Consider the following 22684-nt stretch of genomic DNA (forward strand, 5'->3'; position numbering starts at 1 on the left):
AATACAATGAGTCTAAATTTAAGGAAGGTTTGGTTTAACTGCCATGTTTTCCAAGATTAGGTGGGTCCAGTCCACTTATTCCAGATGTATATGCAATTTTTTTTTTTCATTTACAAAAATTACAAATCAAAAAAAAGGAAAAATAAATAAAAATAAAAACAAATTAGAAGAAGAGAACAGAAATTTGATACTGTTTGAAAAAAGAAAAAAAAAAATGCCACGTAGGATCACGTGGGTCCCGAATGGCATGGGATGGAAGAGACTGATTCTCCCCCCCCTTTGGAGTTGCCTTTCTTCCACTTTGAAAAACTTGACAGGTCATTTTAACAAAACCCACCATGTAAAAACCCTCTCCCTTCCCCCCAAAAAAAAATAAAAAATAAAAAAAATAATTAATTAATTAATTAAGAAAATAGTTTTTTTAAAAAAATAATATATATATATATATATATAAATATAGAGAGGGGAGGGCCCGGAATTTCGTGTCATTGGTTCAGAGTTGAAGGTAGAGAGAGAGGGAGAGAAAATAAGAAAAGGAGAGAGACAGAAAGACAGAGAGAAAGAGAGAGAAAGAGAGAGAAAGGACATTTTGTTTTTCTTTCTTTCTCTTTTGGCCTAAAACCCTGTTTTTCTCTGTTTCTCTGTCTTTCTCTAGATTTCCTCTCTCTACAATTGAAAAAAAAAAGAAACACTTTCTCTCTCTTCTTCTTCTTCTTCCTCTTCTTCGTTTTTCCACCTTGATCTGCAACTTCCACCTTCATTCTTTTCCTTTTTTCTTTTCCTCTCTTTTCCCCACACCGCTTATGGATGGATTTCGCTCTTGATTCTTCCACAGGTACCATTGCTTCTTTCTCTTGCTTCTGCTTTCTGGGTTTCTGTTTTTTGGCTTGAGTCTTCATCAAAATCTGTTGTTTTCGATTCTTCTTGCGTTCTTGACTCAGGAATCTGGCTGTGGTGATGATTGCATCCATGTTTCAGCTCCACATTATTGATTTTTAGTAATAATTGGATTTCCCCCCCTTTTTTTGTTTGTTTGAACCGTCAATGGTGATTGAGATTTGAGGTGAATTCAATTCGTTGAGCTGGGTTCTTTGTTGTTTTAGCGTCTTCTTTTGATCCATTTCTGTTTTGTGACGTTGTTGGGAAGGATTGCTGGGTGTAATTTCTTTTACGGGAAAAAAATGGTTTTGTTTCGAGGGCATTGGCTGTAATTTTCTTAGAGTTTCTCATGATTTTTCTTGTTTTTTTTTTTTTTTTTTTTTTTTTTTTTTTTTTTTGAGGGAGGTTATATTACTTTTTCGTGATTTACCTTGATGGTTGTGAGATGAATTTTGACTGCAGCTCAAATGTTTGTTAAAATGTTTATACCTGTCTAGGTATTCGTTTGCTAGTGGTGGATTTGCGCCATTGTTCAAACGGATGATTTCTTTGTTAATTCATTTATATGGTTGTGATTAGGCTGAAAATGGAGAAATTGCAGTAAGGACAGGTGGGATTTCGTGTTGACATTGGTGTCCTTATCATATACCTTTCAAGATGAAAATCGAGTCAATGAGACGGGGGAGGATAAGGGAGAGGATCCGCCGAAGCCATCTCTATACGTTCGCTTGCCTCCGGGCAGACAGCGCGCGGGAGGTTGACACGTCAAATCCTTTAACAGGACCTGGCTTCTCACGAACTGTCTGTTGTAATCAACCTGAACTCCATGAGAGAAAGCCATTGAAATACTGCTCGAATTACATATCCACGACCAAGTATAATGTTCTTTCTTTCGTACCTAAGGCTCTCTTTGAGCAATTCCGGAGGGTTGCCAATTTGTACTTTCTTTTGGCTGCATTGTTATCGCTCACACCAGTTGCCCCATTTTCTGCCGTGAGCATGATTGCTCCTTTGGTATTTGTTGTTGGGCTCAGTATGGCTAAAGAAGCTCTTGAGGACTGGCGTCGATTTGTGCAGGATATGAAGGTTAATCTCAGGAAAGTGAATGTCCACAAAGGGGAAGGTGTTTTTGGTTACAGACCATGGCATAAGATTCGAGTAGGAGATATAGTGAAAGTAGAGAAGGATCAGTTCTTTCCAGCCGATCTGCTTCTCTTGTCATCGTGCTATGAGGACGGTATATGTTATGTAGAAACGATGAATTTGGATGGTGAGACTAATCTCAAAGTGAAGAGATCTTTGGAAGTAACCTTATCTTTGGATGATGATGCAACTTTCAAAGATTTTACTGGAAAAATTTACTGTGAAGATCCAAACCCGAATCTTTACACCTTTGTAGGTAACTTTGAGTATGATCGGCAGATTTATCCTCTTGATCCTAGTCAGATTCTTCTCAGAGATTCAAAATTGAGGAATACAGCTTATGCCTATGGGGTTGTGATATTTACTGGACATGATAGCAAAGTCATGCAGAATGCTACAAAATCTCCTTCGAAAAGAAGTAGAATAGAGAGAAAAATGGACAAAATTATTTACATCCTTTTTACTCTCCTTATATTGATATCATCAATCAGCTCAATAGGTTTTGCTGTGAAAACAAAGTACCAAATGACAGACTGGTGGTATTTACGAACTACTGGTGATGATCATGATCCATTATACAACCCTCGTAAGCCAACCTTATCAGGGCTCATACATTTAATCACTGCTCTTATACTTTATGGATATTTGATACCCATCTCATTATATGTTTCCATCGAGGTTGTTAAGGTTCTGCAAGCTTCCTTCATTAACCAAGATATTAACATGTATTGTGAGGAGACTGGCAATCCAGCTCGAGCTCGAACTTCAAATTTGAACGAGGAGTTGGGTCAGGTAGACACAATCCTATCTGACAAAACAGGCACTTTGACTTGCAACCAGATGGACTTTCTGAAATGTTCCATTGCTGGCACTGCATATGGTGTTAAATCTAGTGAGGTTGAACTTGCAGCTGCAAGGCAGATGGCATATGACTTGGAGGAGCAGGACGAAGAATATTCCGATGTCCAAGGGAAAAAGAATAGCCAACTGTCTCCAATGCCAAATAGCAGAGCAGGGTCCGAGATCGAACTGGAGACTGTTATTACTTCAAGTGATGGCAAGGATCCGAAGTCTGCTATAAAGTATTTTAGTTTTGAGGACAGCCGCCTAACAGGTGGAAACTGGTTGAATGAACCCAATCATGATGTTCTTCTATTATTCTTCCGAATTTTAGCAATTTGTCACACTGCAATTCCCGAGCTGAATGAGGAGACTGGTGTTTATACATATGAGGCAGAGTCCCCGGATGAAGGTGCTTTTCTTGTTGCAGCAAGAGAGTTTGGTTTTGAATTTTGTAAGAGAACACAATCAACTTTGGTTGTTCGTGAAAGATATCCTTCACCTGACCAAGTAATCGAAAGGTAAACTAACTTTAGGATTATGTCGCTCAGGCCTATTTTTCCATGAATGTTCTGTATCATGCATTGCTGATGTCTCTTGGAATTCGTACAGGGAATACAAAATTTTGAATCTTTTGGATTTCACAAGCAAGAGAAAGAGAATGTCTGTAATCATTAGGGACGAGGAGGGCCAGATTCTTCTTCTCTGCAAAGGTGCCGATAGGTGAGTCTCATCAGTAGAGGCTCATACGGATTATTTATGAGAATTTCGTAGAGATATCAACTACTTCTTTTAAGTTAGTGTGTGAGAGAAAGCCTGGGTGCTGTCGGCGGAAGACTGGCCTACAAACTGGATTTTTCTTTTTCCTTTTTTATGAACAAGAAACACCTTTCTTCATTCTGAATTCTCTTACGCTTCAATTGTGCAGTATCATCTTCGATCGACTATCAAAGAATGGAAGAACATATGAGGAAGCAACCACAAGGCATTTGAATGAATACGGAGAAGCAGGGCTGCGAACTCTGGCACTTGCTTATAGAAAGCTTGAGGAGGCCGAATATAATGCTTGGAACACTGAGTTTCAGAAGGCTAAGACGTCCATTGGAGGAGATAGAGATGCAATGCTCGAGCGAGTATCCGACCTCATGGAGCGAGAATTAATCCTTGTTGGTGCTACTGCTGTGGAGGACAAGTTACAGAATGGGGTGAGCAGAATATCTATTTATCTAGAACCATTACTAGTATGTATAGTCATACATTATTATTATATGTTATTTATCCTAGTTGTATATTTTTGTTCTAGGTGCCCCAATGCATAGACAAACTTGCACAAGCTGGTCTTAAGATCTGGGTTCTGACAGGAGATAAGATGGAAACTGCCATCAACATAGGGTCAGTCTTGCTAATTGATTGAAGGCATTTCTTACAGCATATATGCCATGTTCAAAAATATATATACGTGTGTTAAGCAAAAGACACTGTTTCTGTCTTCAGATATGCATGCAGTTTACTACGACAGGGAATGAAGCGGATCTGCATATCAACAACCTCAGATTCTTTAGCACAGGATGGTAAAGAGGTATTTGATACTTTGAGAGAGAGCACAGGAGACTACCTACAGGAAATTGATTTCATATGAATTAGGACTTTTTGCTTTTTGTTACACCCCAGGCCATGAAAGAAAATATTTTGAATCAAATCACCAATGCCTCTCAAATGATCAAGCTGGAAAATGATCCACATGCTGCATTTGCTTTAATCATTGATGGGAAGACTCTAACCTATGCTCTCGAGGATGATATGAAGCTTCAATTCCTTGGACTCGCTGTTGATTGTGCATCAGTCATTTGCTGTCGAGTCTCCCCCAAGCAGAAGGCACTGGTAGGAAGTCCATTTTCATGCTATGGTTAACCGATATTGTATACTCTAGTACTGTTCTTATATCATACTTAAGCTGTTCATTTGAATGGAAAACTTAGACGTTAATTGCTGATTTCGACTTTGACCTCTTTGGGGGGTGTTTCTGCAGGTAACAAGGTTAGTGAAAGAAGGTACTGGGAAAACCACTTTAGCAATTGGTGATGGTGCAAACGATGTAGGAATGATTCAAGAGGCCGATATTGGTGTCGGTATCAGTGGGGTTGAAGGTATGCAGGTACGCACAAAGGACTCTCCTTTCTAAACTTTGTCTATTAAATAAATATCTCTACCCCTCTTTTAACCCCTGATGTTTTCAGGCTGTGATGGCTAGTGATTTCTCTATTGCTCAATTTCGGTTTCTTGAAAGGCTTCTGGTAGTCCATGGTCATTGGTGCTACAAGAGGATAGCACAAATGGTAAAGTTAGACAATCTGTTTCTATGTTCTTCGTGTCATGTTTAGCAAGTTTTGCTTCCAAGAAACCAAGGGTCAACAAACTAATTATATATTATCAGTTGATCTAACATGGTAATTTTCGTTTTCAGATTTGCTATTTCTTCTATAAGAATATTGCATTCGGATTAACGCTATTCTACTTCGAAGCATATGCGGGATTTTCTGGGCAATCAATTTATGATGATTTCTACATGCTATCATTTAACGTCATACTCACCTCATTGCCTGTAATTTCCCTTGGAGTTTTTGAGCAAGATGTCTCTTCTGAGGTGTGCCTACAGGTAAAGACAGGCATTTTAAATATGAATCAGCAAACTGATTTGTGTTCAAGTTCATATGCTAACCAACCATCATCCATTTTGCAGTTCCCTGCACTGTATCAGCAAGGACCTCGAAACTTGTTCTTTGACTGGCCTCGAATTTTCGGATGGATGGGGAACGCTCTCTACTCATCTCTAGTTACTTTTTTCCTCAATCTCATCATCTTCTATGACCAGGCATTCCGCTCGGGTGGCCAAACAGCAGATCTGACTGCCGTAGGAACTACCATGTTTACTTGCATCATATGGGCAGTAAATTGCCAGATTGCTCTCACAATGAGCCATTTCACCTGGATCCAACACCTTCTCGTCTGGGGTAGTATCGCCATGTGGTATTTGTTCATCTTACTCTATGGAATGATAATATCCTCTGGGAATGCATATAAAATCTTTGTCGAAGCACTAGGTCCTGCCCCTGTTTACTGGATAGCCACAATTTTAGTAACGATTACCTGTAATCTCCCATATCTTGCCCACATATCCTTCCAAAGAAGCTTCCATCCAATGGATCATCACATTATCCAAGAAATCAAATACTACAGAAAGGATGTTGAAGATACACACATGTGGACAAGGGAAAGATCAAAAGCAAGGCAAAAGACCAAGATAGGATTCACAGCAAGAGTAGAAGCAAAGATCAGACAGTTGAAAGGAAGGCTGCAAAAGAAGCACTCTTCCCTTGGTGTGCCTCCAAATGCTACTACTACTGCTATATCATGAAAATATCTCCACCTAAATCTTCAAAATTTTTGGATTTTTTTCCTAGAGTTTCCGGCCATTTGAATCTTTTTCTTTTCTTTTGAAATTTTTTCCTTGTTATGGCAAATGGGTTATTGCCACCCCATTCGTTATACCAAAAAAGAATGTGCATCCGGAGCTTATGTATGTATCATAACTTAAAAAAGAATTTGAAATGTTAAGAGCTTGTAGAATAGCTGATACCACCCTAAAAGCTTGCTGTTCCCATTCTTTCCCCCCTTTGCTTTGTTTGTATATCCCCTTATTCATATTCAGAGATTCAAAACTGACTATGTCACCTCATTCAACTTTGTTTCAATCACTTTATTCATCTGAAATTTATATATAGCTTTATATTTTCATCTATATGCACATTCATTTATATGATAATTTGTTTTGCTGTCAAATTTGATCTGTTCACCAATCCTCTTATGACCATTTGATCAATAAACTATGCATAATTTCATCAGTTTCAGCCAGATCTCTCGCTGGCTGACTTGATGATTGGTAATGGTTTTTGTCTCTTTTATTTTAATGTAAATGTGGGCAGAAAATCAAACTATCCACCTCTGAAACGGTAGAGTCGAACTATCAACCCCTGAATGTTAGAATCGATCGACTCCTGAAATGGCGATAACGGCGTTATCCACTAAGCTAGTTTAAGATTGGCATTTCGCTGCTTTACACCGACCGAGAACCTAAAGAATTTTCAATGCCTGATTTGATAGGTTGGCGATCAGTGAGAGAAGCAAACGTGATAACAATAATTGTCATGTGAAACTGTCTCCCAATTCTTGACTGAATCATTCATTCCACCTTACTCTTCTACTCTTGTTTGGTGTCGGTGAAGGAGAGAGAGAAAGTAACTTCTTTGTCATCTCTCTCTCTCTCTCTCTCCGCAGAAAAATATCAGAAAACATTGATTTTGTGAAGAAAAACATCATTTCAAAAAGAACCCATTTTTCCCTGAACCCATTTACCCCAAATTTTGAGCAGAAAACAATTCTGATTGCAATTGCATCATCTTTGTAGTCATTGCAGAGATCCCTTTCAAATACCCTTTTGTTCTTTCTATTGGGATTATATATATAGCAAGAGCAAAAACAGAGTAAACCGAGCCCCCACTGATTACATAATTACAATTACACAACTCAATGGAATCTGAGGGGGAAAAAAAAGCATATTCAAAACTCAAACTTTCATTTTTCTTTTCTTCACGAACTTGAGGGACAGGAAGATCAAGATTCATACATATAGTATACAATACTCAGGAAATTCAAGATCCAAAACAGAAACTGACACAACAAATTGCTATAACATATCACCTCCATCCATACACCACTTGAGTGTAAGTGTTCTTGATCCATCTGAAACTCTTTCTCAGAGACCCTTTCATCTTCCCTTCCACAGCATAAACCTTATAACCAGCAACCCTTGTCTTCCTCTGCAATTCTGGATCCTTAAAACTCCAGCTTTTAGAAGTAGATCCATTACTGGTTTTGGCTTTCTTCATCTTTACCTCTTTGTTTGATTGATTCTGCTGCACAGAACTTGCATAATTGACACTGTAAGACCTCAGATCTTGCATATTTGTTGGGGCAGTCTTGCTTTCATGGTAGCTTTCAATCTGCATTTTCCCTTCTCTGCAAGATTTGGATCTGAAATCCTCCATTACCCAAACTCCAAAGAGACTAAATTGGAAAAGGGGAAAAGGAAAAAGGGTTGTGGGTGTGCTTTTTATGCTGGTTTTAGATGAGGGTAATGGCTATTTATAAGTAATATTGAGGTTTCTCTCTAGACTGGAGCAGTTCAAGATCCAGACGTATAATAATAAATTTAGGGATTGCCATTTCCATTTGTCTTCAGTTGAGGGAATTGCATGAGCTGCAAAATGTTGACTCTTTGGCACGTGGAATAGGTCATCAAGTCACTTCTTATTTAAATGAAAACACTTGAATCGAGGCTCACAAAATACCCTTTCCATCAAGTCAACATTGCCAATGAAAGTGAGTGGCTACAACAGCTCCTCCTTAATGAGAGAGAGAAAATAAACTAATTGGAAGTTTGAACGCTGCGGGAGTATGAATACTACTTTCATTAACATCATTTTAAATGAGGTAGAATACAACTACATTAAAGAATTGTTTATAAAAGAAAAATCTTAGTACAAACAACTTTCTCTTGAATTTTTAAAATTTCTGTTACTCATTTTTGTAGGATTAGAAAACTCATTGCTGTCTCGACTGTGTTATTGAATGTTCTGAAAAAATCAGAATAGGAGAACACTTATCATTGGAGTGAGTTTACAACTTAGATGCTTTCAGCAATTATACCCTCAACACTTGGCTACCCAATATTTACCATAGGTACGATATCTAGTACACCAAAGATGCATCCTTCCTAGTCCCCTCGTACTAAACATGGGAAAAAGTACTACGATGTTACTAAAAATTACTCCAAATAAATAGATAAAAAATGTGACGAAAAATTTCTTTAGCTTATCTCATAAGTTTTATTGTGTGATTTTATGATGACGGCATATATTTTGCTTATTAGAGAAGGAATTAAATGATTGCGAAGGAAAATGAGAATGTTGAAACTTTTGAAAAGAGGTGTAATAAACAAAACACTAAGAAAAGCGATACTACTTGTTCATTGATTGATGGAGTGAAGTGGGTCTAACTGCCCATCAAATGGGTGAGGAGTTTTTAAGATATCAATCTCACCACCCATTTCCATTATTGCAGTCCTATAGAGTACAATAAAGTTGATCCAGTGGCCCTCAATTATTAGCTAGTTGCAGCTGTATCCTCTCTTCAATTGAATTGATAGCTCTCTTTTTCTTCTTTGATAAAGGAAGAGGGCCCCTCAGCTCAAGGTTTCATTGAAAGCCAGTGAAATGAGATGGTCTGTTGAGCTTAGGCATTGGCTGGCTTTGGTAACATATTCCAATTGATGAATGTTCTAAGGTTGTGGCCATCAATGATGGTGGCCCTAAGGGGCAAAAAGGGCATCGGCTTTAATGGAGTAAAGAGTTGATCTTGGAAGGACATTTTGCTGGAGTTTGACTGGTGAGGAATGTAGAGACAGTCCCAGTAAGTAGACTACCGCATTACGATTTGCTTCGGTTGGAAAGTTGTGTGTGACTCGCTCAACGACTAGGATGAAAGAGGAAGAGAAGTGATACAAGTGATTTGGGCGTACTCTCTTAACACCCTTTGATGGTTAAGTGAAATGAAATTGAAGTTTATGTATTGGAGTTTAATTGGAAAAAAAAAAATTATGTAACTAAATGATCAATATTGAGTATGAGCCTCATACTTGTAGGAGCAAGAAAATTATCACTTTATCATAATTTCATACCCAACCTACTTGCTTATAGATATGTTGAAGTCAAATCTCTTCGGTAAGATCTTTTAAAGATTTATTTGGAATGACTTTTCAAGTGCTTAAATAAAAGGTTCTTGTAAGTACTTAAAAATTAATTCCAAACAAGTACGTCTGATCCTAAAAGAAATGAATGGAAAAAGCAACATGTCGTATCAATGTTTTTACCTTACTAGATTAGGCCAAACCTTGTTTGAATTCTTGATGCGGAAAAAGAAAAGTTAGATCAAGTCAGTCGATGAATAAATGGATGGGGCACTATGCTCCAATTATAGAGAAATAAAAAGTAATGGGCTTATGTTCTTAATTTGAATGATTCTCTGTTCTAAATAGACGTTAAAACTATATTAATGCTTGATGTGGGAAGGACTTTTCTTATGAGTGAGTTAAGTTATCCATTTTTTTCAAAGTCCTAACTAATTGTACGTTATGGGGTAGAGGGGAATGTGTAGATGAGACAAATTTTTTTGGAACAATACCTTTATTTCCATGTCTTCCCGCTACCTTATCGCCTACTTTGAATTCACGTTTTTGTGAAATATATACATGAATCATTTCTGGATTATAACTCAAATCCCATTTTTATGGATCCATCTCACATCAATAACTCGATCCCTACTATCAAAAGGTACTTTTAGATAGATTTCTTTTGAAGTGGATATCTGAATGCTAAGTATGGCTCGTAATAATCTATCTTTCAGGAGATACGATGATTCTTTTGCCATCTGAGACATTAATTTACCTAATAGAGATGTCTCCTACGTTACCCATAATATGTGGAAGTATCGGCATAATTTCATAGTCATTCAGGCTTAATGCTACATGAAGAACATAAGCCTGATGAAGGAACGGGAAAACCTAGAATGTAGAAGGTCATAACATGAGTGATTTGGAATATTTGGATTCCTATATATGTACATCATGCAGTACTTCATTGTACGATATATATAATATCCATTTGTATAGATATCATCATCTACATCCAAAAAGTCATATGCTTTAGAAGAAACTTGTACAATTTGGGAAAGGGTTTTGATTGATCAAAAAGAAGAATCTACTTCAATCGATATGCCCTTAAGCACAGCCATACATAACATAGAAATCACACTTGGGAGCAGCAGATGCGGTAGCGAAATCGATTCCAAAGAGGAAAAATCGACCACATTTAAAATTACCTTTTGGGGAGGTCTACTAGATATCCAAAAGTTGCTCAGCAACAGTCGGACAAGTGGGGAATACTAGAGTAAACTAGAAAGTTTGGGTAGAGCTTGATCTAAATGTTGGCTAAGTAAGCATCCTGTAGTAAGAAGAGTAGTTATGAACCCTATAGACCATTCCCACGAAATAGGTCACCCGATTGAAATGAGTTCTCTCATCTCTTTAACCTGCTTTCTTGTTTCACTAAGTCTTGTTCTCCTAACTTCGTCATCCTATGCTTCAAGTGATGTATACTTGAAAATTTTTCATAGATAGTCAAACAAATTATTATTACTCTTTGATGGCGGGGAGGAGAAGTAAAATAATGGAAACTAGCTAGTTGGTAAATCTAATGCTACCAATGATGATTATTATTTGGAAAAGGTGAAACTTTGAAGTGTATTAATCTAGACAAATAGTTTCATTGATTACTATGAATCTTCAAATGTCTCAAAATTTTACTTTAGAAATATAAATTCTATAACATATAGATTGTTGTGTTTATTTTATAGAAGATCTAATTGTCTAAAAAGGACTATTATCTTGATACTATTCCTTTTTTTTTTTTTTTTTAACAGATACTATTCTTACTTACCTTTAGATAATTTCTATTAAATTTAAGAAAAATGGTAGTGGGTGGAAAACCTAATTAAGAGAATTGCAAGGGTAACTTAGGGTTTTTTTTTTTTTTTTTTTTTTCCAGAAACAACAAAATCCTCGCCCACACCCTTCACACATGGACTCCCTCTCTTCTAAGTCGTCTCTCCAACTCTCAAGTTCTAGTCTCGATCTCTAGGTCATCTGGATTTGGTGGAGTTGCCGGATAACAGTTGCACTATGGCGTCAAAAATAAACGGCGAAAATGATGGAGCAGAGTTGAAGTCTATGAGGGCATTCAAGGACAACGGAAAGAAGCCGATTGTGCTTTACAATGTTGGGTCATTAGCATTTGAACTCACTTTTAGCCTTTAAAAGTAGAGCAGAGGAAGGGAGCAAGAGCATTCACGAATAATAAGAAGACAATTGTTATCGATAAGTTCTTTGCGATTCTCTCTATCTCTCCTTGTGCGATAGCCCCTCCCCTTTCCAACATAAAGGACCCTAATTAAAGATCTATTTAATTACTAAATTATCACAAGTCTTAATTTACATAAATGCTCTTCAATTTAAAACACTTGAAATAACTAATCATTTTCATCCGTGTATCAATAATATATCAAATATCTATTAAATACGTATCAGCCATGTATCAAGTATATACTAATAGTTCAAGTGTATCATATGTGTATTAGTAGTTCATGTGTATCAAACGTGTATCATGTATATATTAGATGTATTCGAACTACTTTTTTGACATTTGCTGACTGGACTTCTTCTTCGCATTTTTGCAAAAGTAATTTAACAAATTTATAAAACTTAATTTGACAAATTTACAAGAAGCCCTAAATTTAATAAAAATTGACTTTTTGACATTTTTACTTTAATATTTCTCCAAGTGAGAGATTGACCTTAATAATTTCATAAATACATGTAAGACTTTAATAATTTGGTTAACATCATGATATATTAAAAAGAAAAAAACACAACTGATACACAAATATATTTGGGTCATCTATGATTGATTATAATAATCACTATTGGTAAAGTAAAATAAATAGAAAAACTCCAATTTAGATATTAAATAAAACATATAATTTATTGGACTGTTTTCAAATATAGAAAAATAAATTAATTTATTTTTAAATATAACAAAACATCACTATATATGCAATTTATTTTTCTATATTTGAAAACATCACTATATATGCCATGACATTTGTTATATTTGAAAATATTTCCGACTGTTTTCTAATGCTAAAATGAAAAAGTGAAAATATAGGAGATGAAAATCTAATCTAACCCCTTGAAAAGTACCATTCTTCGTAAATGAACTAAATTTGACATGCAGCAGAAGGCATCTTCCTCAGAAAGAAAAGGGAAAAAATATAAGTTAATAAATTCATGAGTTTCAAATGCAACTTGACACAATCTCAATCTTGCACAGAAAGCAGACAATAAATCATTAACAAAATGTCAGTTTGACAGAACTAATATATGAAAACAAAGTGAAGATAATAGAAAAGAGTTCCAGTGGGGGGAGGCTAAATAGTGTCATTCAGAGATAAGAGAAAATCCCATCCCTATAAACAAAAACAAAAAAACAAAACCAAAAAAAAAAAACAAACAAAAACCTCATCATAGGAGATCTGCTACATTGGCTGGCAGCTCCTCGATGACCACATTATAGAACTTCTGAATATCAAAAAGCATTCTCTCATCATCACTTGTAACAAAATTGATGGCAACACCCTTTCTTCCAAAACGCCCACTTCGACCAATTCGATGAAGGTAATTTTCTGGTTGGGTTGGCAAATCATAATTTATCACAAGGGAGACTTGCTGAACATCAATACCACGAGCTAATAAGTCAGTTGTGATAAGAACACGAGATGAGCCAGACCGAAATTCACGCATGATTATATCTCGAGTGTTCTGGTCCATGTCACCATGGGTGGCTGATACAGTATGGTCCCGGCTTCTCATCTTGTCTGTAAGCCAATCGACCTTACGACGTGTGTTAACGAAGATAACACTTTGAGTGATAGCCAGAGTCTCGTAGAGATCACACAGAGTTTCGAGCTTCCAATCTTCCTTATCAACATTTACGTAAAATTGTTTGATACCTTCCAAAGTAAGCTCATCACGTTTTACCAAGATTCTGACAGGCTTGTTCATGAATTTCCTAGTGATCTCCAAAGCTTCCGGTGGCATTGTGGCCGAGAATACACCTACTTGAATTTTTGATGGCAACAGCTGGAAAATGTCATAGATCTACCACCACACAAAAAGCAGTCAACATAGAAAGCAATTAGAAATCTTTAATTCTATAACAAATGAATAGAACAAAATACCAATATACAGCAAGGCTAAGGAACTCCGACTTTCAGGAGAAACAAGAAACGAATTCAGCACTGATGAACCTAATAATATAATGTTCATGTCGACTTCCTGCCTACTTAAACATCATGAAAATGCTAGTTCAACAAGGAAATATTTGAATCAAGATAATAAATTCACCTGATCTTTGAAACCTCGAGAAAGCATCTCATCAGCTTCATCCAATACAAACATCTTAATACAATCTGGGCGAAGAGACTGCCTCCTTAACATGTCAAACACACGACCAGGTGTTCCAACTACTACGTGAACACCAGCTTGAAGAATGCGTTGATCCTCACGGACGCTTGTCCCTCCTACACAAGCATGAACCTTAACACCAAGATAATCTCCAAGAGCTCTCATAACCTTCTCAATTTGTTGAGCCAGCTCCCTAGTCGGCGCCAAAACTAATGCCTGGCACTGGATCAAACCATAATCAAGTTGCTGAAGTATCCCAGAGCAGAAGGTTGCAGTCTTCCCAGTTCCAGATTGAGCCTGCTGAATCACATCGAGGCCTTTGCAGAAGGGAACAATACCTCTTTGTTGAATTGCAGATGGTTTCTCAAAACCTTAAAGGGGGAAATCTCTAGGAATTAAGTAGGAAATTACAAGGAATAATTGAGACAAAAAGAGAAAAAAAAAAAGCAAATAAATATTTACCATAGGCATAAATGCCTCTAAGGAGGTTTTCTTGCAGCCCCATCGAATCAAAACTTTCATAAACTTCATCATATGAGGTAAAAAATTCCTGCCCTTCGGCTGAAAGACTGCATCAAGAAAGAAAGTAAAACTGAGTCAGTGCATACACATGAAGGGGGGAAAAAGAGAAGTCGAAGGGCCAATTATGAAAAAAGGAATAAGAGAACTTTACATCTCATTCATTTTAGCATCATATTGACGAGAATCAAACTGGGTTCCTTCTGGAGCTAAACCTGCCATGGCTGTACGTGGAAAATAGTGCAAAATATAAGAGATTACTACAGAAAGGTAACACTAAGATGCACAGAGAGACCAAACAGATAAAAATATCCAAAATTATGCGGCCAACAAACAAAAAAAATTATAATCATTTCATCAACCCGTTCGATAAATAAACAGAACAACATTATGAATTTGTCCAAAGCTATTCTGAGAAAGGAAATTTGTAACAGAAAAGCCAAACTTGCAATCCATATAAGGAGGAGAACAAGCATTAAACTTCTGTCTCAATGTAGGAAAAGGAGTTGAGATACATCTGATATTTTTTTTATCAAAAAAAATAATAATAATAACCAGACACCGCTTAACCTTTTCCTGAAGCAGAGGCTATAAACAACGATTCATGTATGAATTAAACAACACAAACGTTCCATACGGAAGGGCAAAGAATAGAGCTAGTCTAAACAAGCAAAAACAGATTCATGTAAATTACAGAAACAATAACAACCCACAGCCACAACGAAACCATAGAATAATAAAGAACTCAACCCACAACCACAAGTCGAGATTAGCGACAAATCCTGACATAAACAAAAACAAAAGGGAAGAAAAGCCAGAGTTGTTCGAGCGTAAAAGAAGGCGCATACATACATACAACCATATTCGTGCAGTGCAGTAAGTAGAAAGGGAAGCAAAATCGAAAGAGAAAATAAATGAAGCAAACCTGGGGATTGTTAGAGAAGAAAGAGGAGGATGAAAGAGATGGAGATTGAAGAAAGGAAGCTAGGGTTTGCCAAACTCTTCGGATCTGATCCGTGGAGTTGGAGGCGAGTGTTTGGGCAAAGCGCAGCGAGCGAAAGAGGGAAAATTTTGTGAAGGCTGTTAGGTTTTTGTAGTGTAACCCTTGGACTGAGAATAATCAGACGAAATTCCCAAACTACCCTTCTCTTGTCCTATTATGTGCTCCTTGCAAATCTTGCATGTACTTTTTTTTATTATTTTTCTTAACCTATGTATTTTTTAAATGTTTATATTGGTAGATTTCTTTACTAAATAAATGGTTGATTTGTTTGAACATAGTTAAGAATTATTTTTCCTATTCTACAAGTTTTAGGTAAGATTTAATTATAAATTTTCACTGAAAAAAATAATTATAAATTTTTTGTTTTAAAAAATTATATGTTTTAATTATTTATGAATAAAGAAAAAAAACTTTTTACCACTATAGCATGGTGGCTATACCCCATTTTGTATTTATATATACATTTTCATCACCTATCATGATGTATAAGGCTAAATTTCATACCATAATGAACAATTAGTGACGTCCATTTAACCTCAAGGCCAAAGCCTTGCTGAGTCCCGCCCCAAATGGGATGAAAAATCTCCTATTAGGCCGGGAATGTGGGAGGGGGCGGGGAGATTTTTCTCTCTATGGCTAAATGGGGATGGGGAATATTCTCCACCCTACTTCCCTATCCCAACCCTGATTCTTCGCCTTGTCCAACCTCGTCCAATTGTTTAACTATACACATATATGTATACACACATTCATAAGCAAGTTTGATTCATTTACATTATTGTTTTTAGTATGAAACTTTATAATGTTTTCTTTGAATAAAAAATCTATTGGAAATAATTCATTTAGCACATAGAATATTAATGTGGAGAATAAATTTAAAAGTTAAGAAAATAAATAAACTAAAAAAATATATATCAAATAGATATTTTTTTCCACAAAGACCCAATTCTTGTAGCTAATTTCGTGGAGTTGAGAATGAATAGGGGGATAAAGATGACAATAAAAGGACTAAGGATGCACTTTCATCTTATCCCCATAGATATTCTTCATCAAGATCTCTGTTCGAGAATTGAGTCCCCATGAGATTTTTTTTTTAGTTTTATCAATTAAAATCATATAATATACTAAAATTTTGTGAGCATAATTCAACTTACATAAAACTTGTATAATCAAACTAGAGGTCAAAGGTTCGTTTCTCCTATCACCATGTTATAAAAATATATATATATATATCTTCAATGTTCACACGAGATTTCTGGAGAAACGTATTTCGTGGAATTAAACTTCGTGGAGTTAAACTTGAGTTGGTGTTGATGTTGAAGTTGATTTGATGCGATGTGGTTCGATCTCTAGTACCTGATCCTCTGATGGCTTGGAGTAGAAGTCTTGGAAGAGTCTTTGTGTCGTCCTCTGGATGTAGAAAAAAAATCCTCCCTACAAATGAAGAGAACTTCTCTATTTATAGAGTTCTCAGATGGGTTTCGTGGGCTTGGTTAATCCATGGGCCCAATTAGTTGGTTTTGGGCCTGATCTAAAATTTGGGTCCAATTCAACTTTTTTTTATAGTTTGAACTTTAAACCCAAATAATAATATCAAATTGAGCCAACTACATCATCGAAACTTGTCTTCAATTCAATTCGGGACATGTGTCAACTTCTAATTGGACCCAAATTTAATGATTTAGAAATTCGTTATTAATTTAGCAAACGACGTGGTGACTTGTGATTGGTCCAAAATTTTATCCTTCAACAAATGCCCCTTTTGAGATTTATGCATGCTTACGTGTGGGTGAATCTTGAAAAAAAGAAAAAAAATGAAGTTATGATCGGAATTCAAATATATTTATTCTTGAATTTGACCTCAACTGGTGTGTTAGTCAAACTATGAATTCAGTACATAAGTTTAACTCGAATTTAGGATAAAATTTGGAATATAGCCAAATTTTAACTTGACATTTTATTCATAATTCAATATCAAGGTTAACCATTTGAATTTTGATAAGATTTGGGATATGGCCAAATCTTAATTTGGGACGAATTTGACATCTATCTCACCACCCGATTTGGCTGGCTCGAATTTAGGATAAAATTTGAATTAGAATATCCTTAAACTTTAGACTGAAATTTGGAATAAAATTTGAATTTATTTCCAATTTGAGTGGAATATGAATCTGAACTTAAATGGAAGAAATTTTGGAGAGCCAAAGTATTGTAAGACAACCCTACTAGCGAGATTCACCTCATGAACGAGATCCTTATGAGCGAGATTCTCCTCATGAGCGAGATCAAGTTTTCCTAGCGATACTCCCTTGCCAGCGATACCACTTACCAAAGATACCAGCGACACCAACGATTCTCAATTACCAGCGATACCAACGATACTCACTTGCCAGCAATGCCAGCGATACCACCTACCAGGATACCAGCAATACTCACTTACTAGCGATACCAACCCAACTTATAGCGAGATTTCCTTCTCCATATGAGTTTGCTTTTTTTTTTTCAAGAAGTTGTCTGCTTATGCACAGATTCTCTTAAAATTTAAGCTCAAAATTCCTCGTCGTTTAATCTGGAGATTCAAAACTTCATCATTGCCCCCAATTCAAGCAGCTGCCTCAAAAAAAAAAAAAAAAAAAGCTAAAAATGCTTCGTAATTCGTCCTAGAGCAACAATGGCATCTTCTGAAGTCTCTTAGTTCTTTCAAGGTTTATATTTTGATCATTTTACCACAACTTTGAAGATTTTGAATGACTGGATATCTTGAGGTTATCATTGAGGCAACAAGTATTTTCAATTTACTCGACAAAATCCAAAGCAATTAATGATCCAACTGTCTTGCTGCAAAAAACTCTTGATCCACCTGCTGCCAATGTTGTTAAAGATGCACTGAGTCTGAACTCATCAAATTTCAGCTAACCCAACAACCAGCAACCAACATTCCGAAACCCAACAACCAACATCCAATCGAATGTGATTTTTTTTTTAATCTTAACCAATTTCAGCTAAAATCGGGATTCCAAAACCCAACAACCAGCATTCAGTTCAGATAACCCGTGATCCTATCAAATTTCAACTGATTAGTAGAAAATCCCGTCCGAACTTACCTATATATACTGGCAGGACACATGGTTTTCTTCATCTTGAAGTGTGATTTTTTTCTTCTTGCGTCCTTTGCAGTTTGCACGCCGTTGCAAATCAGACTTGGATTGCTATGGGGAGACGATCGCCCGTTCAAAACTACCGTAAGGGGCTGTAAGTGAGAGAAAAAAAAGATGGAAAATTGGGGTTTCCCTTCTTTTTGTTTTCATATATATATATATATATGCTTTTTTTTTTTACTAACTTGCCCCCCTTGCTTTTTGTAGGAGTTGTCACGGAGGATAGGGGCTTTATTTTCCTCTCTTTTTTTTCCTTATTTTTTCTTTGAATGGTTGAAACTTATCCACCCTGTGATTTTTTTTTTTTTTTTTTTTTTGCAAAACAATGGTTCACTTCACCGAGCACGTTTCATCTGATGAGAGGCATCTCGTGATTCTTAAAGACCGGAATCAGCCCATGAAGGAAGGACTTAGCCTTTCTGTAGCAAAGTCATTAGCCGATCCTTTCGCCGATCGTTGGCCAAGTCTAGACAACAACATGATCCTTTCCAAATTGTCGATGGAAGTGCCCTTGACCTGAGGAGAACGTGAATGGATCCTACAATCTTCTATTCATGAGGAGACCCTAAATCCCAATCGAGTGCTAACTCTTGGACGTCACATAATTGAGGGTCAGGTCCACTAGATCGCCGTGACGAAAGTCCCTGGAGAATTCGGCTTCGTTGACTGTTACTAGGAGTGGCTTGAGGTTGTAGTAGGTCGAAATGAGCGATTCCTTCGTGACGTCAGTTTGCTTGGCGCAGTGACGGCCTCTTTGTACACGTATGATTGCAATGGTGACATAGTTCGAGCTTTCTGTGAAGCCTGGTGCCCTTCGACCAACACTCTCTATACCGCGGTGGGCGAAGCATCGATTTCTTTGTGGGACCTCTGGTTGCTCGGGGGTCTTCCAGTGAGAGGAAGCTTTTATGAGGAGGTGGTTCCTTCCCTCAAAGGACTAACCGGTCACCGCGAAAAAGAGAGGTACTTGCCGAAGACATGTGAACACCTTTTTCAGGCGTATTTTTCGATAGTGTGCTTGCAAAGAGAAAATCGCACGACTCCCTCGAAGCATGACTCCTCAGTGTTTATCAGCTCCTGGATCTCTTTTTGGTTCCTAAGGGCTCACAAATATGACAATCCCGTTACACGGAAGCAAAAGAAAGCCTCTCGGTCTCGGTCCACACAAAATCCCAACGGTTCGCAGATTGCATTTCGAGATTGGTCAAACAGGGAGAACATGCTATTCGTGGAGCTAGAGGTCGAAGATGAGTTGAAGGACAAAACTTATATGGCCGCCTTTCTATCCTGCTGGTTATGCCTCTTTGTATTTCCCGAGAAAGGAGGTTCGCCCCGAGGTCTTCAGAATAGCTAGTTTGATGGCTTACGGGACTGTTTATAATCTCATCGTTCCAGTCTTGGCCAACATTTATCATGGCCTAGGACTGATAGCAGAGGCTTCAAACCCGATCGGGTGCATGGACTTTCACTTTCCCATGCATTATGTCCATAGTTGGCTGGCCCATTACTTCAACACGTATTACCCTGTTCCGGCAGTTGTTCGAAGTCCCAAGATGGCCTGCTTTTCTAGCGAAGGTGGCTCTATTTACTTCGACGAGTACGAGGCACGAGAGATGATCCATAGAAATGCCAGTATTCAGTGGCACGCAAGCATTCTGAACAGGAGCAGGTATGAACGCCTAACTAACGATAGAGACCTATCTTTTCAGAAGTCCAGTTATTTCTCCAGCATGTGATCAGACTACATATCCTCCCAGTATGGGAATGTTCGAACTATAAAGTCGTATAGTCCCTTTCGTTTCAGCCGACAGTTCGACTTCCATCAAGACATTCCGAATGATATAGGGGGAATACCTCCCGCCCCTACGCCGAAGAACGTTTTACATTACTAGAGAGTATGCATGAGATGCAAGCCCTCGTCTCAGGTATTCTTGTCGGCCCGTACATTGGATCTGCATACTCATGTTACCCCATGGTTCAAGGATTGGTGGTTAACAAAGCACGAGAACTACTTCGAAGAGAATAGTCATTTGTTAGTGACTAGTGTTATTCCTCCCCCAGTGCCGCCATGATTACCCAAAGGTAGAGAGATCAGCCATGGGGGGAAGCAACTTCGCCTGACTGAGGAGGTGGCGGCGATTGTACAAAAAGACGCTTCCAAACCGGTTGAGGAGGACAGTCATAATAGTACCGGCGATCGTTGTTGGAAGCGACCCTCCAAAAAGCCCAGGGCCTCGGATGCCGCTTTCCTTGAGAGGGTTCAGAATGATCTAGTGGTTTCTAACGCTCTCAACCTACTAGTATGTCGTCCCTTTATATATATATAAGTCATCTCGTCTCGTCTCTTTTTTTAAAAAAAAAAAAAAAAAAAAAAACTGTACGGTTTACATTTAGTTTCCCCTTCTGCAGTCACCTTAAACCTCTCTCTTCAAGGACTTGAAGCCTCACGAAGCGAAGAATCTTTGGTGGGCCCTTTTGCCGTTGACTCAGTTGTTGAGGGCGTCGGTACCTCCGAAGTGCTGCCGGTGGATCCCATGCCAAGGTTCTATCCAGTGCGTGCCATCCCCGGTGACATTCCTCATGTCAAGGAGGCGGTGGTCATCGAGAACATCGAGGCTTCAGATTTTGTAGTTAAGGAAACTAATTCCCCCTTGGTGTCTGTGGCAGGAAGGGTTCTCCAATTTGAAGAAGCGTCGAGGGTCTTGGCCAGTCCAAGGGATAGTGAGTTCCCGAGACAAGTAGATAGGTCAACACCCCCGATTGTCCCCGAGATTTCTGAGTTCTGTGCTGCCACTGTAGTTTCCGACGTTCGACGCCATGCAGCCTCGGCCATGTGGGAGACTATGCACAAGAAGATCATGCGTACTCCTTTCGAGAAGGTTCTTAGTTTGGAGAAAGAAACACATGAGATATTCCGACCCATTACCAACATTTGTGGTGCCAATCTCCCTCCTCTCGGAAAACTTGTTGATGAGTACTTTTGAAACGTGGAGAAGTACAATCAGTTTTAGTTATCCTATTCCTCTCAGTTAACTCAAACAAGTAAGGAGCAACGTCTAAAGAAGGCTAAGTCTGATCTGGAGAAGATATTGTACGATGAGAGTAGTGCTTTTGCTAAATGAAAGGCGCTACTTGAACGTGACTCTCGAGCCTTACAAGAAGAAGAGACACTACTAGCTGGGTTGGAGGCCATCAGGGCCGAATGGGCCAAAATATCGCTACTGATCTCTGAGAGCGAAGGCTTTTTGACTCGGCATAAGCTTGAGGCCTCGGAGATGTGGGAGGCGATAAACAAGATCGAGACCACCCCAATCCTTTCTGACAAGGATGTCAAAGCTTTGGATGTCCTTGCCATGTGTTGGAAGCCATGCAGCATGAGATGGGGAACTACCACTGGGTACCTTGATTTGCTGTTGCTCGTCTTATTGGATTAGGCGTACTCCTAGGCATAGCTACTGCATTCGACTAATGTAGTGCTTAAATATCTCAAATGGAAGTTTTTTTTTTGTCATTTTCTCAGTGATGTTCTCTAGCGCCTTGTAGCCTCCTTTAAATTTCTACTTCTCTTATTTGTTTATTTATCTATATACATATATATATATTTTATTTACTTATGTACATGCATATATATATATATTTTTTCATCACGCGACTGAACTTAAATTTCTTTAAGTTGCCTACGTACCCTTTATAATGACAGGGATCAAGTCGTAACGTAGTTCGTATAAAGGTTTTTTTTTCTTATGCGTAAAATTTCTTGAGAAACTTGCCATTGATTGGGCCAATTCTTACCCCATCTTGATCAACTATCTTATACGCTCCGTTAGTGTAGACTTCTTTAACGACGTAAGGCCCATCCCAGGTGTAAACTTATTCCCCGTATGTCTCGTCTTGATAATTGGTCTCCTTACGACGAGCACTAGATCACCTACTTGAAAGGACCGAGGC

General features: G+C 37.8%; 3 protein-coding genes and 1 non-coding gene across 4 annotated transcripts; 1 reads left to right on the plus strand and 3 right to left on the minus strand.

Annotated features, from left to right (window-relative positions):
• Positions 1-463: 463 nt before the first annotated feature.
• LOC120085739 (ATPase E1-E2 type family protein / haloacid dehalogenase-like hydrolase family protein) lies at positions 464-6661 on the plus strand. Its single transcript, XM_039041909.2, has 11 exons — positions 464-835; positions 1459-3383; positions 3475-3585; positions 3791-4067; positions 4166-4254; positions 4357-4441; positions 4534-4743; positions 4892-5017; positions 5100-5198; positions 5327-5518; positions 5603-6661. The coding sequence occupies exons 2-11, from the start codon at positions 1537-1539 to the stop codon at positions 6275-6277; spliced, it is 3711 nt and encodes a 1236-aa protein (XP_038897837.1). The 5' UTR covers positions 464-835; positions 1459-1536; the 3' UTR covers positions 6278-6661.
• An 815-nt stretch (positions 6662-7476) lies between these two features.
• Positions 7477-8110, minus strand: LOC120086334 (uncharacterized). Its single transcript, XM_039042929.2, has one exon. It carries the CDS (start codon positions 7965-7967, stop codon positions 7617-7619), a length of 351 nt encoding a protein of 116 aa, XP_038898857.1. The 5' UTR covers positions 7968-8110; the 3' UTR covers positions 7477-7616.
• Positions 8111-12915: 4805 nt separating this feature from the next.
• On the minus strand, positions 12916-15825 carry LOC120086582 (eukaryotic initiation factor 4A-11). The gene is made up of 5 exons (XM_039043309.2): positions 15501-15825; positions 14730-14799; positions 14519-14625; positions 13997-14427; positions 12916-13750 (listed from the first exon to the last, which is right to left on the minus strand). The coding sequence occupies exons 2-5, from the start codon at positions 14795-14797 to the stop codon at positions 13115-13117; spliced, it is 1242 nt and encodes a 413-aa protein (XP_038899237.1). The 5' UTR covers positions 14798-14799; positions 15501-15825; the 3' UTR covers positions 12916-13114.
• Positions 14999-15109, minus strand: LOC120087428 (small nucleolar RNA snoR98). Its single transcript, XR_005484569.1, has one exon. It is a non-coding gene; the product is annotated as a small nucleolar RNA snoR98 (small nucleolar RNA).
• Positions 15826-22684: the final 6859 nt, after the last annotated feature.

Source organism: Benincasa hispida, chromosome 9, assembly GCF_027475165.1.
Source record: "Benincasa hispida cultivar pf3 chromosome 9, pf3_genome.v1.1, whole genome shotgun sequence".
Taxonomy (NCBI): Eukaryota; Viridiplantae; Streptophyta; class Magnoliopsida; order Cucurbitales; family Cucurbitaceae; genus Benincasa; species Benincasa hispida.

What these genes read in the sequence shown, in the direction of transcription:
- LOC120086582 (XM_039043309.2), bottom strand. Translation starts at nt 14,797, where the DNA reads ATGGCAGGTTTAGCTCCAGAAGGAACCCAGTTTGATTCTCGTCAATAT. An exon ending in GATGCTAAAATGAATGAGAT is followed by an intron (nt 14,626 to 14,729) that starts GTAAAGTTCTCT and finishes TTCTTGATGCAG; the next exon opens with TCTTTCAGCCGAAGGGCAGG. An exon ending in CTCGAGGTTTCAAAGATCAG is followed by an intron (nt 13,751 to 13,996) that starts GTGAATTTATTA and finishes GTGTGGTGGTAG; the next exon opens with ATCTATGACATTTTCCAGCT.
- LOC120086334 (XM_039042929.2), bottom strand. Translation starts at nt 7,967, where the DNA reads ATGGAGGATTTCAGATCCAAATCTTGCAGAGAAGGGAAAATGCAGATT.
- LOC120085739 (XM_039041909.2), top strand. Translation starts at nt 1,537, where the DNA reads ATGAAAATCGAGTCAATGAGACGGGGGAGGATAAGGGAGAGGATCCGC. An exon ending in GTGGGGTTGAAGGTATGCAG is followed by an intron (nt 5,018 to 5,099) that starts GTACGCACAAAG and finishes TGATGTTTTCAG; the next exon opens with GCTGTGATGGCTAGTGATTT. An exon ending in ACAAGAGGATAGCACAAATG is followed by an intron (nt 5,199 to 5,326) that starts GTAAAGTTAGAC and finishes TTTCGTTTTCAG; the next exon opens with ATTTGCTATTTCTTCTATAA.